This window comes from Pelodiscus sinensis, chromosome 18 (assembly GCF_052426305.1).
Source record: "Pelodiscus sinensis isolate ZL-2025 chromosome 18, ASM5242630v1, whole genome shotgun sequence".
Lineage (NCBI taxonomy): Eukaryota > Metazoa > Chordata > Testudines > Trionychidae > Pelodiscus > Pelodiscus sinensis.
The window spans coordinates 5,119,860-5,134,520 of NC_143069.1; the positions used below are offsets into that span (position 1 = coordinate 5,119,860).

A 14,661-nucleotide genomic window follows, 5' to 3' on the forward strand; every position below is an offset into this window, starting at 1 on the left:
GAATGGTCCAGCCTTTAACCTCTCTAATGGGAAATGCAGCTGGACAGTGTCTAGAACGAGGACATCCGGAGCCAGAGCCCTGGAGTCAGGGAGCAGCAGCGGATTTCACATTTCAACAGCTCTTCTGAGTTCTAAAGCGAGTTGCAGAGTCATCGAAATGGAAGGAACCTGGAGAGGTCAAATCCAGGCCCAGATACTCACAGCAGGACCAAGCACCATCTAAAACATCCTTGATGGAGTTTCCACAACTTCCATCTTCCACTGGATGGAGGATCCAGTGATGGAGATTCTACAACTTCCCTAGGCAATTTATTCTGGTCTTTAACCACCCTGACAGGTAGGAAGTTTTTCCTAATGTCCAACCTAAACCTCCCTGGCTGCAGTTTAAGCCCATCGCTTGTTTCCTTTCATCAGAAGTTAAGGAGAATAATTTTTTCCTCCTTTTCGGCATTTGAAAGCTGTCATGTCTCTTTTCAATCTTTCCTCATGGGTCATGTTTTCTAAACCATCAGTCATCTGTGTTGCTCTTCTCTGGACCTTCTCCAATTTCTCCACACCTTTCCTGAAATGTGGTGCCCAGAACTGCACATAGTACTCCAGTTCAGGACTAATCAGCGCAGAGTAGAGCAGAAGAATGACTCCTCGTGTCTTGCTCACAACACTCTCATTAATACATCCCAGAATGATGTTTGCTTTTTTTTGCAACAGTGTCACATTGACAATTCATATTTAGCTTGTGGCCAACAACAACAGAATGAGGTTTAATAAAGAGAAATGCAAAGTGCTCCACTTAGGAAGGAACAATCAGTTCCATACATACAAGATGGGAAGCGACTGTCTAGGAAGGAGCATGGCGGAAAGGGATCTAGGGGTCATAGTGGACCACAAGTTGAATATGAGTCAACAGTGTGATGCTGTTGCAAAAAAAGCAAATATGATTCTAGGTTGTATCAACAGGTGTGTTGTAAGCAAAACTCGTGAAGTCATTCTGCCGCTCTACTCTGCACTAGTTAGGCCTCAGCTGGAGTACTGTGTCCAGTTCTGGGCGCCACATTTCAAGAAAGATGTGGAGAAATTGGAAAGGGTACAGGAGAAGAGCGACAAGAATGATTAAAGGTTTAGAGAACATGACCTATGAAGCCAGGCTTCATGAACTGGGCTTGTATAATTTGGAAAAAAGAAGATTAAGGGGGGACATGATAGCAGTTTTCAAATATCTAAAAGGGTGTCACAAGGAGGAAGGAGAAAATTTGTTCCTCTTGGTTTCTGAGGACAGGATAAGGAGTAATGGGGCTTAAAGTGCAGCAGGGGAGGTTTAGATTGGACATTAGGAAAAAATTCCTAACTGTCAGGGTGGTCAAATATTGGAATAAATTGCCAAGGGAGGTGGTGGAATCTCCCTCTCTGGAGATATTTAAGAACAGGTTAGACAGACATCTGTCAGGGATGGTGTAGACGGAGCTTGGTCCTGCCTTGAGGGCGGGGGGCTGGACTCGATGACCTCTTGAGGTCCCTTCCAGTCCTATTATTCTATGATTCTAACCCCTAGATCCTTTTCTGCAGGGCTCCTTCCTAGACAGTCACTTCCCATTCTGTGCGTGAGACTGATTGTTCCTTCCTAAGTGGAGCACTTTGCATTTGTCCTTATTGAATTTCATCCTATTTTCCCTCAGACCATTTCTCCAGTTTGTCTAGAACATTTTGAGTTGTAATCATAGCCTCCAAAGCGCTTGCAGCCCCTCCCAGCTTGGTATCATCCAAATACTGTATAAGCAGACGCTCTATGCCATTGTCTAAATCAGACAATATTGAACAGAACTGGTTCCAAAACTGATCCCCACAGAGCACCTCCCTTTCTGCCCTTCCAATGTGACCCACTGTGACCACTGATAAATACTCTCTGGAAACGGTTATTCAACCAATTATGCACCCACCTTATAGTAGCTCAGTCTAGGTCAGGGGTGGGGAGCTGGATGTGACCCCCAGCTTTCCTGGGTCCAGCCACTGAGGCTCAGAACCCTCTCCCCAGCACTGGGGAGTCCAAGCTGGCGCGCCAACCTCCCCGCTGTCCCATGCACAAAATCTATTAGCCTGCCCTCTCCCTCATGCTTTAGTATGCAAGGGGAATGTGGGGAGTGCCTTTCTTCTTCTCAGTCAGAGGTCACATCAATATGGGTTTGGGGTTCTCTCATGTGTGTGGGCCCCTGACTGATTTTTCTGTGGCTGAGCAGCCCTTGACCCAAAAACAGTTCACCCCGATGTAGGTTGTGTTTCCCTAGTTTGTTATGTGAGGGGGCTTTTATTTTGTTGTCCTGTTTTTTGCATTTTCTGTTCCTTCTTGCTCTATGTCCTTGTCACGAGCCGTTGCGATGACAAGACATTGAAAGAAATTATTTGTCAGTTCTGTTTCACATTCAGTCTGACGCTTAGATATTCATATGCAGCTTTCTGTAGATCTAAGTATTCTCCCTTTCAGATAAGGACACTGAAGTATTGAAAGTTAAAACACTTGGCCACTGTCCCAGACAGATAAAACCCAAGAACACCAAAACAAGCCCATTCCTTACACTTAGCACTAAACTCACACTCCTCACAGCTGAAGACATAACTAAGAATTCCCGACAATCCCTTGCTCTGATCACTAGACCATGTTTTGTGAGTAACCACCATCCAACACACTTCATCTTGCTCAAGTACATCGGCACAGGCAAGAGTTTCTCCCACTGAGTCTGAGGGAAGAAAAGATTTTACATGAGAAGTTAGTGTAAACTTCTGCCAACTTTTATTGTTCCAGCTGCAGAATCCATCATGGAAAGCCGCTATCAAAGGCAGGTTGGTTGTGAAAGATTCATGCAGAAACTGCTTCAAAATAATGAGGACTGGCAGCATTTGCAAGTCCCATGGTAGCTATAGGACTCATCTAAGCTCCAGGGTATTTCTACAGGCACTAGCCAAATGAGTGAAGCAGAAGATGCCATAGGGAAATGGGACAGAATTTATGAACTAGAGAAAAAAAAAGTGTTCACGACATCTATTCGCTGACAGTCCTGCATGATTTATTCACAAAACCAACAACATACCTGCATGGTGCTTTAGCAGACAAGACCCTGGCTCAAAGAGTTGACAGTATAATTTGAATAGGTTGAGGCAGATGCCTCAAAGGGAAAAGAGCTTATTGTCATTAGAAAGGCCAGGCAAAAGCAGCAGGTGTGATAGAGCAAGACACTGAAACCCTCAGATCTGCTTTGCAGTGCTGTAGCATATCAAGTGAACCCCAGAACCTACAGCAGGGAAAAATGATCCAGGGGTGTTTTGCATTAGTTCAACTCCTCACCTTCCCGGAACCCGCAATGCCAAATACTCGGAAGGTCATTTACATCAACTAACGCATGGAGCGGAAGCATTTCTAATGCACAACCCTTTGGAATGTTGCCACTGAACGATGCACTGTCCATGGAGGCTTTAAATCAATGGGTTGCCACCTCCGGTTTGAAAAGTAGCCAACATATCTATCCTCTGGCTTTCACAAGCAACATTTCCTGGAGGCTGAGAGAGAGAGGGGTTTGTCACTAAAGCGTGGGGGAGTCAAGAGTGCCCTGCATGCCCTCCCGCAGCCAGCAGACAGGACAGAAGGTTTATCAGTCAACAGGAACACAGCGTAGGACAGATTTGTCAACACAGAAGACCAAATTGTTCAGTAAAATCCATCTTTGGGAGAGGGGAGCCCAGAGTTAGGTGGGCAGCCAGTGAAACTCAGAAGGCTGGTATAAGTTACATCTGTGTGCCCCACAGTTCCTGTGCCCCAAGCCAGCTGAGACTCACCCACTGCTTGGTCCTAGCCCCCCTACTCCTCTGGCCTTTATCCTGCTTCCAGGTCAAAAGGTGTCACCTGGTTGCACCCCACCCAGGCTCAGGTTATGAAGGGCATCTTCATTGTCAGCCATTGTGTACATGGGGGCAGCTGGAGTAGCTTGCATGGGTGAAGTCACACCCGAAATGCCTATCACCATCTAGGGATAGAGAAACTGAGGCACACATGCTATAGGACGGTAGAACTCGCATGCAACATAACAAGGTGAATAAAATCTCCACTTCATCACAGGATCCAAATTCTGCTCCATCAAACTAGTCTTAAGATGGAATCATTCTACAAAGTCCTCTTAGTATTTACCCCCTACGCATGAGGTGCTAGGATATTTTCCGCAAGACTTCCTAATTCAGAGAGCGACTAAAATTGTCCTCCGTTATTTCCTGAAGAATAAGAGGATTTTTGTTGAAGAGATGTCAGGAGACTAGAAAAAGCTGCACACCTAACTCCTTGCACATGCTGCGCATCTTTCGGATTTTAAAGCACTTGGTAAAAGCTACTATCCCTGGTTTTGTGTTGGGAAAATACCTGCCTTGCAATGCCTGGGGATTCTGACGCCAAAGCCAACATCTGCTCCCAACACAGATGCAGCCAATAGGGCAGAATTGGAAGACGTTCCTCCACCACATCACACTTTACAGGTGCAGAAAGCATGGCCAGGATTCCTCTGAACTTTTGCTACCATATCCCAGCACTTTGGAGGTGTGGATGGCCAGTGTAACTCAGAAGGCTGGTACAAGTTACTTCCAGGGGCTAGATTAGCCCACAGGCAGCCCCGAACAAGGAAGTACAGAGCGTGTGCTCCAGTCATGGATACAGCGGCAAGGAGTCCTGTGGCACCTTATAGACTAATTGAAGTGTAGGAGCATAAGCTTTCGTGGGCAAAGACCCACTTCGTCAGATGCATGTAGTGGAAATTTCCAGAGACAGGTATAAATATGCAGGCCAGGATCAGGCTGGAGATGATGAGGTGGATCCAATCAAGGAGGATGAGGCCCACTTCTAGCAGCTGATCTGAAGGTGTGAATTCCAAGAGAGAAGCTGCTTTTGTAGTTAGCAAGCCATTCACAGTCTGTGTTTAATCCAGAGTTGATTGTGTCAAACTTGAAGATGAACTGTAGCTCAGCAGTTTCTCTTTGAAGTCTGGTCCTGAAGTTTTTTTGCTAACTTGCTAACTACAAAAGCAGCTTCTCCTCTCTTGGAATTCACACCTCCAGATCAGCTACTAGAAGTGGGCCTCATCCTCCTTGATTGGATCCACCTTGTCATCTCCAGCCTGATTCTGGCCTGCATATTTATACCTGCCTCTGGAAATTTACACTACATGCATCTGACGAAGTGGGTCTTTGCCCGTGAAAGCTTATGCTCCTACACGTCAGTTAGTCTATAAGGTGCCACAGGACTCCTCGCCGCTTTTGCAGATTCAGACTAACACGGCTACCCCTCTGATACTTGACAGTCATGGATACAGGCTCTTGAATTAGTTTCCTGCCTTGAAGGAACAACATGGCAAATGGTCATTGCTCAGAGCAGTGAAAATTAACTATTGGGGGCAAGGAAAGTAACAATGTTTGAGGGGCGGTGAATAGATGGAGCCATAACCCAGTGAGGTTTCTAAGGGATCACATTCACTTTCCCTCCCTTCGTGTGCACTGACATTTACTTTTAGCTAGCACAGGATCATTTCCACCCCATGTACCCATCGTTGTGTAGAGGGCAGCAAACATGGCCTTCTCCAGGGCACTCCCACGCTTTCCAACACCATGGGTCATCAAGACAACTCACCAGGAGCCAAAAAGGCAGCATCTAGACTGCACTAAGTAAACAGTTTTATAGATCAAAAATAAACACACTGCCAAGCCTCAGCTCCTCCCAAGGGAGAACCTCAAAGGTACTCTACAAACCTAGAAGTAGCAATTATAATCCACTTTACAGATAGGCAAACTGAGGCAAAGAGCAATAAGCGACCTAAGCAAAGCAGCAGCAAGAATGGGACTATGGATGTTAAACAGCGGTTAGTGAGCTAATCGAGTAGGCGATGGAATTTTCATCGCCTACGTGATTAGTTGACAAGAGAGTTCGCTGCAGCTCTGCTTTTTAAATGTAGTAAGAGTCACCAGGCTCATGCTACATTTGAAAGGCAGAGCTGCAGCGATCTGGGACTGGACGCGTGCTGGGACTCAGCTGTCCCGGCTCACACCTGGTCCCAGCCCGCTGCAGCTCTGCCTTTTAAATGTAGCGAGAGCTTGGTGGCTCTTACTACATTTAAAAAGCAGAGGCGCAGCATCTAGGACCCACTCCACTGTGCCTCTACCTCCCCAACTTCCCGCGGAGATGGTGCCGGGGGGAGCCAGCTTTTAAGCCAGCACACAAGAAGCCCTATTCTGTGGCCTTTGTGAAATCAATGGCAGTTTAACTTGCATAAGGACATAATCAGACCCTTTCTGCAAGTGGATGTGGGGAGGGTGAAAGTCACCCCACAGTACACATTTCATTCAGACACAGGAAGAGAGCAGTTTTGTTTTGGAGTTTTTAATACAAACGTTAACTGATCTGGATGTAAAATGGGCTCACGAGGCACAGTGAGTAACCTCAGTACAACTTTACAACATAAGCCGGAGCAACAGAATGGAGCTCCATGGGATACTGTATCAATTCAACATTTCTAGGGAGCATCGGCTGAATTTGGCTTACAATTCCCAGCTTCTATATACCTGGCAGAACAGGTGTGGGATGCACGCAGGAGAGGGGAGCCCAGGACTGCAATGGACAGCCAGTTCTTTAAAAGCATCAGAGAGCCACTTCAAAAGCAATGCAAGCTCCCAGCTGGGAAGCCGTCTCACCAATCCTTTTGCTATCACAGTAGGGCCTCCTCCGGCCATATTTGCTGTTGATGATCCAATTTTTCTAATGCTAATTCCCACTGCCAATCTGGAAAATGTTAAATAAATAGAAAGCAGCCAACACAGTGTATTATTTACAATAAAGCTGCCCTTTCTTCCTGCCCTTTGACATTGTGGGAAGGACAGCTCGTGGGCACTGTATCTATTGCATTAAAACTCGGTCCACTGGATGAGCTGGAGAACATTCTAAATGACCATCATGAAAGCAGCAAAATTCCCCAGGAACTTGGCCTTTACTCGTCCGATTTCCCATCATCCTTTTTTGGGTCCTGGTATTCATCACTGCTGTCATCCTGTATGATCTCAACCTCAAGGCGACCGATGTAGAGAGAGATGGCGCACAACCAGAACAGTGCCACAGTTGTGACCGCCGCGCCATTCAGCAGAGCCGTGGAGAAAGCAAGCATCATGGTGCGGCGGAGGAGGAAGAGGCTGACAAGGTAGGAGGCGCTGCCGTAAGAGACACAAATCCCACCGAGGATGAAGAAACCTAGAGAAGAAACAGACAATGAAATCCATCTGTAGATGTGGAGCAGGGATGGTTTACCAAACTATGTATGGGAAATATCCGAGCACCTTACAATCTTAAATGTATTTATTCTGATAACAGCCCTGTGAAGTAGGGGAGTGCTAAGACCCCATCTGTACAAAGGGGTAAAAAAACAGGGAGAATAAGTGATTTGGCCAAGGTCGTGCATGAGTCTCTCTCAATCCTAACCTAGTGCTCTAACTTTTAGGCCATACTCTTGCTTTGTAATGGAGCCAGGGCCATACTTATTATGACAGGCACTGTGCTGGACCATTGCTAGTTGCTTGCCAGTTTCCCTGGTTAACGTAGGCATGGGAGAACTGTTCCAGACTCCCTAAGGAGTTGTCCCCATCCACACAAGTCAAGCAAGGTGTGCTAGAACACTGTATTAAGCATAATTCTGCCAGTGCAGATAATGCCAGTGCGTCTTCCCTCTTCTTTCACCACTTGGGATTTAGGCTTTAAGGAAAAAACTTTGTACATGTTGTTCTTCAGACTGGTTTCTAGATAGGTAGAAAGAGTGGTTAAAAGCACATGACTAGCCCTGGGATTTATGGGTTTTCTTCCCAACTCTGCCACCGATTCCTCTGTTAGTCTCAGGCTGCAGAGTCGAGTTGCAAGCACTGCAAGAAATCAAAATCCCAAATGGCTTTCATTGCAAACAAACAGATCAGGTCAGTTTTTAAAAACAGAACAAGAGCTAAAATTGGCCTGAACTTCCTGTCTTAAAGGTCAAGAACTCCTCAGCTGGATACAGCTCAACAAGAAACCCACAAAATTCTTCATAACATGAGCCATCTTCCAAGTACAATTTTTCTCTTCAGTTTTGTAGAACCATTGCACCACACTGTGGCAAGTTTTAAAATAACCACTCAACCCAAAGTCCTCGTGACTGTCAAATATTTCTCGTGCACGTCCGCTCCCTCCCCAGCCAATCTCTATGCTGTTTGCGTGCAGAAGAAAGCAACAAGATTTCTCCTCCTACTTGATTCATCTATGTCCCAGTCATCACACTGCTTTCTTCATAGGGAAATAGGAGGCTAAAAACTAGCATGTGGCCTCAGTGCACAAATCAAGCAAGCTGAGATTAAAGGACTGACACAAATACACAGTTGTGTAGCACCTTTCAAAGGATCTCAAGTGCTTTATGCAAACATGTATGAGATCTCTGGGTACTCAGGGGAGGAGACAGTATTATTCCCATTCTGAAGATGGGGAAGCAGGCAAAGAAGGGACGTGACCTACCCAAGATCTAATCCATTAAGTCTACAGCAGAACCAAGACTGGATCGCTAGAGGCCTGCACCAGAGAGAAGGCAGGTCTGAGCTTGTACTATGTTTTGGGACACTCAAATCACAGTGCTAGGTAAGGTCCCCGTGTCATTAACAAAGGACTATGAGTCAAAAAGTTTGTTGTGACCAAGTGTGTATGTTTTACACACTGACAACAGCCACACCCTTCCAGCACACATGGCTATCAACACTGGATCTTGTCAGGCAGTCACATGCTTCTGAATAGTGATAGAAATGTAGCCGTGTTAGCCTGGGGTAGCTGAAGCAAAATGCAGGACAATGTAGTACTTTAAAGACTAACAAGATGGTTTATTAGATGATGAGCTTTCGTGGGCCAGACCCACTTCCTCAGATCAAATAGTGGAAGAAAATAGTCACAGCCATATATACCAAAGGATACAATTAAAAAAAATGAACACATATCATGCTTCTGACAAACCCTTGGCAGAAGTCCCATAAGACTGGCGAAACAAGACAACTTGAATTTCCCCAAACAGGAAACCTTGTGTGCAACACAATTGCCTCACAAGAGAAACGCCATTTCTGCAAATGGATAGATTGATGCCCTCGGATATAAAGATCAAACCTGGTATTTTTTCCTCCAATGAGTGCACCTGATTTCAAGATTCTAGGGGCAGGCAAGACAGTCTCCGTGGGCTGGATCTGCCCCCCCCAAGCTGGTTGATGTGGCCCATGGCCACCCCTCCAGACCAACTGATCTGGGGATGGGGGAGCACACAAAAAGTCTCCTCCACCGCCAGGGGCAGAGGGAACCAGAGGGAACCACTAGCTGTTCTAAAATAGCTGGTGGTTCTCTCTAGCTACTGCCTTCTCCCCCCAGAGGGGGGAGGGGGAGAGGAGAGAAGACTTCACATGCTCCCCCACCAACCAGTGTCTGTGGGCGGGGGAGCACGAGAAATCTTCTGGCCCTGCCCCTTCCAGGGAGGCCCAAAGCTACTTCAGGAATTTGTGAAATGGCCTCCCCTTTAAAAATAATCGCCCATTCCTGTTCTAGCCCAATGGGAACAAGCAAGTTAGTTTCACACAGTCTCCCTATTACAGATAGCTGTATCATACATACATTTTTACATCACTCTCTAAATCTCATCTTAGGGCAGCTACATCTGCTTTTCTAAGGCCTAGGGAACTGTTTCCCAAATGCTGTTCCATGGAACCCCGGGGTTCCACCAAGTGAAAATAAGGATTCTGCGAGAAAATTCCATTACAATAACATTTTATGATTTACAAAAATAATAATAAATATTATGTGATTTTTGTTTTTAAATATGTGCAATTAAACTAAATGTTGATCTCATGACCTTGTTTAGCATTTTTTTTATTATTATCCTTACTTATTTGTGGTCTGCTTTTTCAGCGCCATATATCAGACTAGAATTAGGTGTTCTGCAAAATTCTTTAGTGTTTAAAAGGGTTCTGTGGCCACATAAAATTGGGAAATACTGGCCTAGGGTGCAGCACATTTATACACATTACAAATCATTTCTCTCTAGGGTATAAAGGTCAGTTTGCTGCCACTTTAGCATATCTGCTAGTTGCTTCCTCATTTCATAACAGCTTTCCTGGAGCACAGTCATCACACAGAGAAAATGCATAACCCAAGAGTTCAAACTCAGTAACTTCTAACAGCTGCAACCTGTATTACAATGCATGTCTACATCTTTTCAACGGCTCTCTCAAAGTGTGCTACAATGAGGGTTTTCTCACCATTTTACAAACTGAGAAACTGATATAGGGGTTAAGTGAATTGTTTAAGATTGTTACTCAGGGATTCATGGGCTAAGCTGGACACTGGATTGATGCAGGACTCTCAGACACGTATGGATCCTATAACCACTATTCAGAGGCATTTTACAGACAATTTCACTACTACAATGCAGGCGCCAACAAGCCCTGGGCAATAATTTTTTATGAGGGGGCCAGGTAAGTGGTCTCAGTCTGCACTCTTCCATGATATTAAAGAAGGAAGTGGAATCTGGAATGGAGGTTGGGAGCAGAAGGGAGTTCACAGTAGGGGATTAGGGTGCAGGAAGGAGTGTGGGGTCTGGGAGGGAATTTGGATGCAGGAGGGGATTGTGACCTGAGTGAGGGTATTGGGGTGCAGGATCTGGGAGGGGCTATGGGTGCAGGAGAGGAATGTGACCTGGTGGAGGGCTGTTGGAGGGGATGCAGGAGTTTAGGTTTTGACCTAGGGCAGGAAAGGGGTTTTGACCTGGGGCAGGGGATTGGGGTATAGGAGGGGCTATGTATGCAGGAGAGATTGTGGGGCAGCAGTGCAGGAAGGGGGTACAGAGGGTTTGGCCTATGATCTGGATCAAGAAGTTGGGGTGTGGGAGAGGGTGGGGCGCTAGGTGCAGGCTCTGGCTAGGAGGTGCTCATCATAGGAAGCTCCTGGTCAGCAGCCCAGAGGGACCTTTAGGCAGACTCCCTGCCTGCCATGCCCCCATGCACTCTTTTTTTTTAGGGTTGGGGAAAGGGGGGGGGGGAGAGCCCTCCATACACCGCAAGCATGGCCCAGACAGCTCCCATTGACCAGTTTCCAGCCAATGGAATCTGCAAGACTTTGCTAGGGGTGAGGAGAACACATGAAGGCCCTCTCCCACAGGGTGCATAGCATACAGAGAGCATGTGACCCCCTGCAGCCAGCTGTTTAGAGTGGTACATGGAGGTGTTGCAGGCAGGGAGTCTGCCTGATTTTGCCAGATTTTGTCCGCCCCAGGTCCAGCATGTAGATATGCACTAAGGCAATTTCAAGATGTCTATTAATTTCTTCATATAGACTATTATAATCATATAGGCCAGTATAATCAACTAGCTAAAGATCTATACAGACAATATATTTACAATATATTGTCAATAACAATTGTCAATCCAATAATAACAAATTATTAATGGATTCTAGGGGCAGAAGTGACCACTGATGATCTCATCTAACCATCTGCATTGCCTAGATCATAAACCTTCCTTGGTCTTACAGGTAGAGAAAGCATCTGCTATAACCATGAACTGTTTTATTAAATGTATTAATTCCATACACACTGGACTGGGTTGCTTCATCCATCACCTCTGGAATTGGACATTGCCTGACAGGACATAAGTGAACTGACCTTACTCACAAAAATCAACATTTCCGTGATTAACCTGGTGACAATAGCACTTTCCCCTGGTACTCATCTATAGCACGAGTTACTTACCATAAGCTGCCTCTCGTCCCATGTCACTCTGAACATAAGAAATTACTCCGATACCTGTTGCCAGCAAGCCATTGCGAAACCAGGACAGAAAACCTGAGTAGAGAACAGGAGAAAGCTAGAGTTTCCTCTTCTTCAGCCATTTGTTATTTCATTTATACTGCTACCTGTTGTGGTAGAGAGGACATGAGGAACGATTATATTGAGAACGCAAATCCTTTAAAAGATTAACTGTCACAGCATCAGGTTTTGGTCTATAGCATGTTTATCCCGTTCATATTTACAGCATGGGAACACAAGCAACTGCAGGACTCCTCAGCATCCAGCCTCCACACGGTCCTGTTGTTTCTCAAACCTCTGTCACCTCCATATGAAATTCCAGAGAGATGCCTTAGAAATACAATCTATCAAACCTAGGTGAGAAGGGCAACCATAAATATTGCTCATTTTTAGCATAGGTTAAAATCCTCCTTGGATCTCTGATTCTGGCTTTATCCTATGAGAACCCACTTTCCCTTTTCAGTCTAGCATCCTATCAAGTTTGAGATATAAGTGAGAGGATTATTCTGGGAGGGGTGGGTGAGATTCTGTGGCCTGCACTGTGCAGGGGGTCAGACTAGATGATCATAATGGTCCCTTCTGACCTTAAAGTCTATGAGTCTAAGTTAACGGGTAGCTGCATTATCTTAGGTTGCAGTGTTTAAGCAGGGCACACTATGAATAGGTGGGGAAGATTCCAAGCCCACATGCTGCAGGATGCACCAATGATTCAGCCGGTACTGATAAAAATGCCCTCCACAGGATGCAAAGGGAAACTGTACAGCAGCATAGTGGTGATGGAATAAGGGCCCTCGTCTTTGTCTCATTACTGACTTAGGCAGCCCAATATGGTATGAAGGGGGGTGCTATTTTGTACAGAAAACATAGAAGCAGCATCCTGATTACTTGTACCAATTAAAATTCTTCCACCACATTTCACAAGTGACAGGAGGGGGAGCCCAACTGGGAAACTTTCATTATGACCTTTTAGTCCCCCTGTAGCAGATAAGGGATTCTCTCTCACTTCCTGTCCCAAGTTATGATGTAGCATCACTGCATGGCTGCTAAACAGCAGCCACCAATGAACCCAAAGAGGGGAGGTGAAGTGATACCAACATCTACAGTTGCACCACTTTGTCAATGTCCCACATTATGCCCTCCCAGCCTTCATGACAACTCCCTCACTGCAGCGTCCCCTAAACCATCTTCCCACAGCAACTCTTATGTGCTTCTCCCACCTGTTCTGCAGCCAGGAGCTCCCTACTCCATCCCTGTCATCAGGCCAGCTGCAGCTTTGCGCAGTCCCATCCTCACCAGCCTCACATTGCACGGTTCTCTACTTCATCCTCAACTGCACCCTCTACCACCAGCCAAGCCCCTACGCTGCACTGTCCCTGTCACCCACCCCGTCCACATACCTCCCTTCACATCTCAAGTGGCAGCAGCCCAGCCCCCACAATGCCTCAGACCACATCCTACGCTAGGACTGACCATCTACCAACCCATACCAGCCTCTCCACTGCCATCATTCAATGTCACTGACCTTCCTGTGCCACCACCCCCACATGCTGTGCTGCCCCAAAGCCTCATATCCCAGTCCCCATTATCGTTCACCCTGACCCCGTTCCTTTACAGCACCCCACAAACTCCTTCCACCAGAGTCCCCGGCCCTTATAGCACCCCCACCACAGGCCTCCACCCCCAACCACAGTCACCCTCCCTACCGCTGTCTCCTATAACCCCCTCCTCCTAGCCCCCCACAACCCCATTCCCACTGCCCTCCATCGCCACACCCTTCCCCCTCCCCACAGCAATGTTCCCTGTAAGCTGCACGTTTGTGTGGCAGGAGAGATTCAAATGTCACCCATTAGCAGAGTGACCACAGCTAGGGTGTTTTTTTTCTATTGGTGGTGCACGTTTGCACGTGCTTTGGTGCACATAAAAAATTATTCCACACACGGATGGAAACAAATCCGTACACAGATGAAAAAGATTAGTGGGAACATTGCCCCACGGCCACCCCCAGCATAGCTCCCTTCCCACTCCGCACAGCCCTCCCACATTATGGGCCCCTTCCCTCCCAAAACCTCCTTCTCACGCCATGGCCTCCTTTCCCCCGCCCCACAGCCCCACCATGGGCTCCCCTTCCCACAGCCTCCCTATCCCCTTAGCCCTCTTGCCACACCATGGCCGCCTCCTCCCTCTCCACAGCCACCCCTACAGCCAACCCTCCTCCTCCTCCTTCCCCCTCCCCACCTTCCCCCTCCCCTCTCCCCCCCAGCCACCCCTCCCCCCTCCCCCCTCCCCCTATCCCCACCCCCACAGCCACCCCTCCCCTCCTCCTCCTCCCACAGCCACCCCACTCTTCCCCCCCCCACCCCCTCCCCCCCCCCCACACAGCCACCCCTCCCCCCTCCCCTCCTCCTCCCCATCCCCACCCCCCCCCACAGCCACCCCTCCCCTCCTCCTTCCCACAGCCACCCCACTCTTCTCCTCCCCCCCACCTTCCCCCTCCCCTCTCCCCCCCCACAGCCACCCCTCCCCCACTCTTCTGCTCCCCCCCCCCACAGCCACCCCCCCTCCTCCCCCCCCCCTCCCTCCCCCCCCCTCCCCACCCCCCCCCGCACTGACCCGTCTCGTGCGCCTTCCTCAGCAGCCAGGCGTCCGCCTTGTCCAGCTCCGAGGCCGGGGGGGGCGGCGGCGGGGAGAAGGGGGCCCGGCCCGAGCTGCACCGGCGCCCTCGGGGGCCCCCCCGCCCGGCCACCCCGCGCAGGAAGCGCCCCGCAGCCCGCACCCACCAGCCCATGGCGGAGTCTGCCCG

The 14,661-nt window shown here is 47.9% G+C and overlaps 1 protein-coding gene across 1 annotated transcript; it reads right to left on the reverse strand.

Moving 5' to 3' along the window:
- Window positions 1-6,384: 6,384 nt before the first annotated feature.
- Window positions 6,385-14,661, reverse strand: TMEM160 (transmembrane protein 160). Its single transcript, XM_075915105.2, has 3 exons — window positions 14,472-14,661; window positions 11,805-11,897; window positions 6,385-7,261 (listed from the first exon to the last, which is right to left on the reverse strand). Exons 1-3 carry the CDS (start codon window positions 14,644-14,646, stop codon window positions 7,005-7,007), a joined length of 525 nt encoding a protein of 174 aa, XP_075771220.1. The 5' UTR covers window positions 14,647-14,661; the 3' UTR covers window positions 6,385-7,004.

What these genes read in the sequence shown, in the direction of transcription:
- TMEM160 (XM_075915105.2), bottom strand. Translation starts at nt 14,646, where the DNA reads ATGGGCTGGTGGGTGCGGGCTGCGGGGCGCTTCCTGCGCGGGGTGGCC. An exon ending in GAGGAAGGCGCACGAGACGG is followed by an intron (nt 11,898 to 14,471) that starts GTCAGTGCGGGG and finishes TTCTCTACTCAG; the next exon opens with GTTTTCTGTCCTGGTTTCGC. An exon ending in GGGACGAGAGGCAGCTTATG is followed by an intron (nt 7,262 to 11,804) that starts GTAAGTAACTCG and finishes TTTCTTCTCTAG; the next exon opens with GTTTCTTCATCCTCGGTGGG.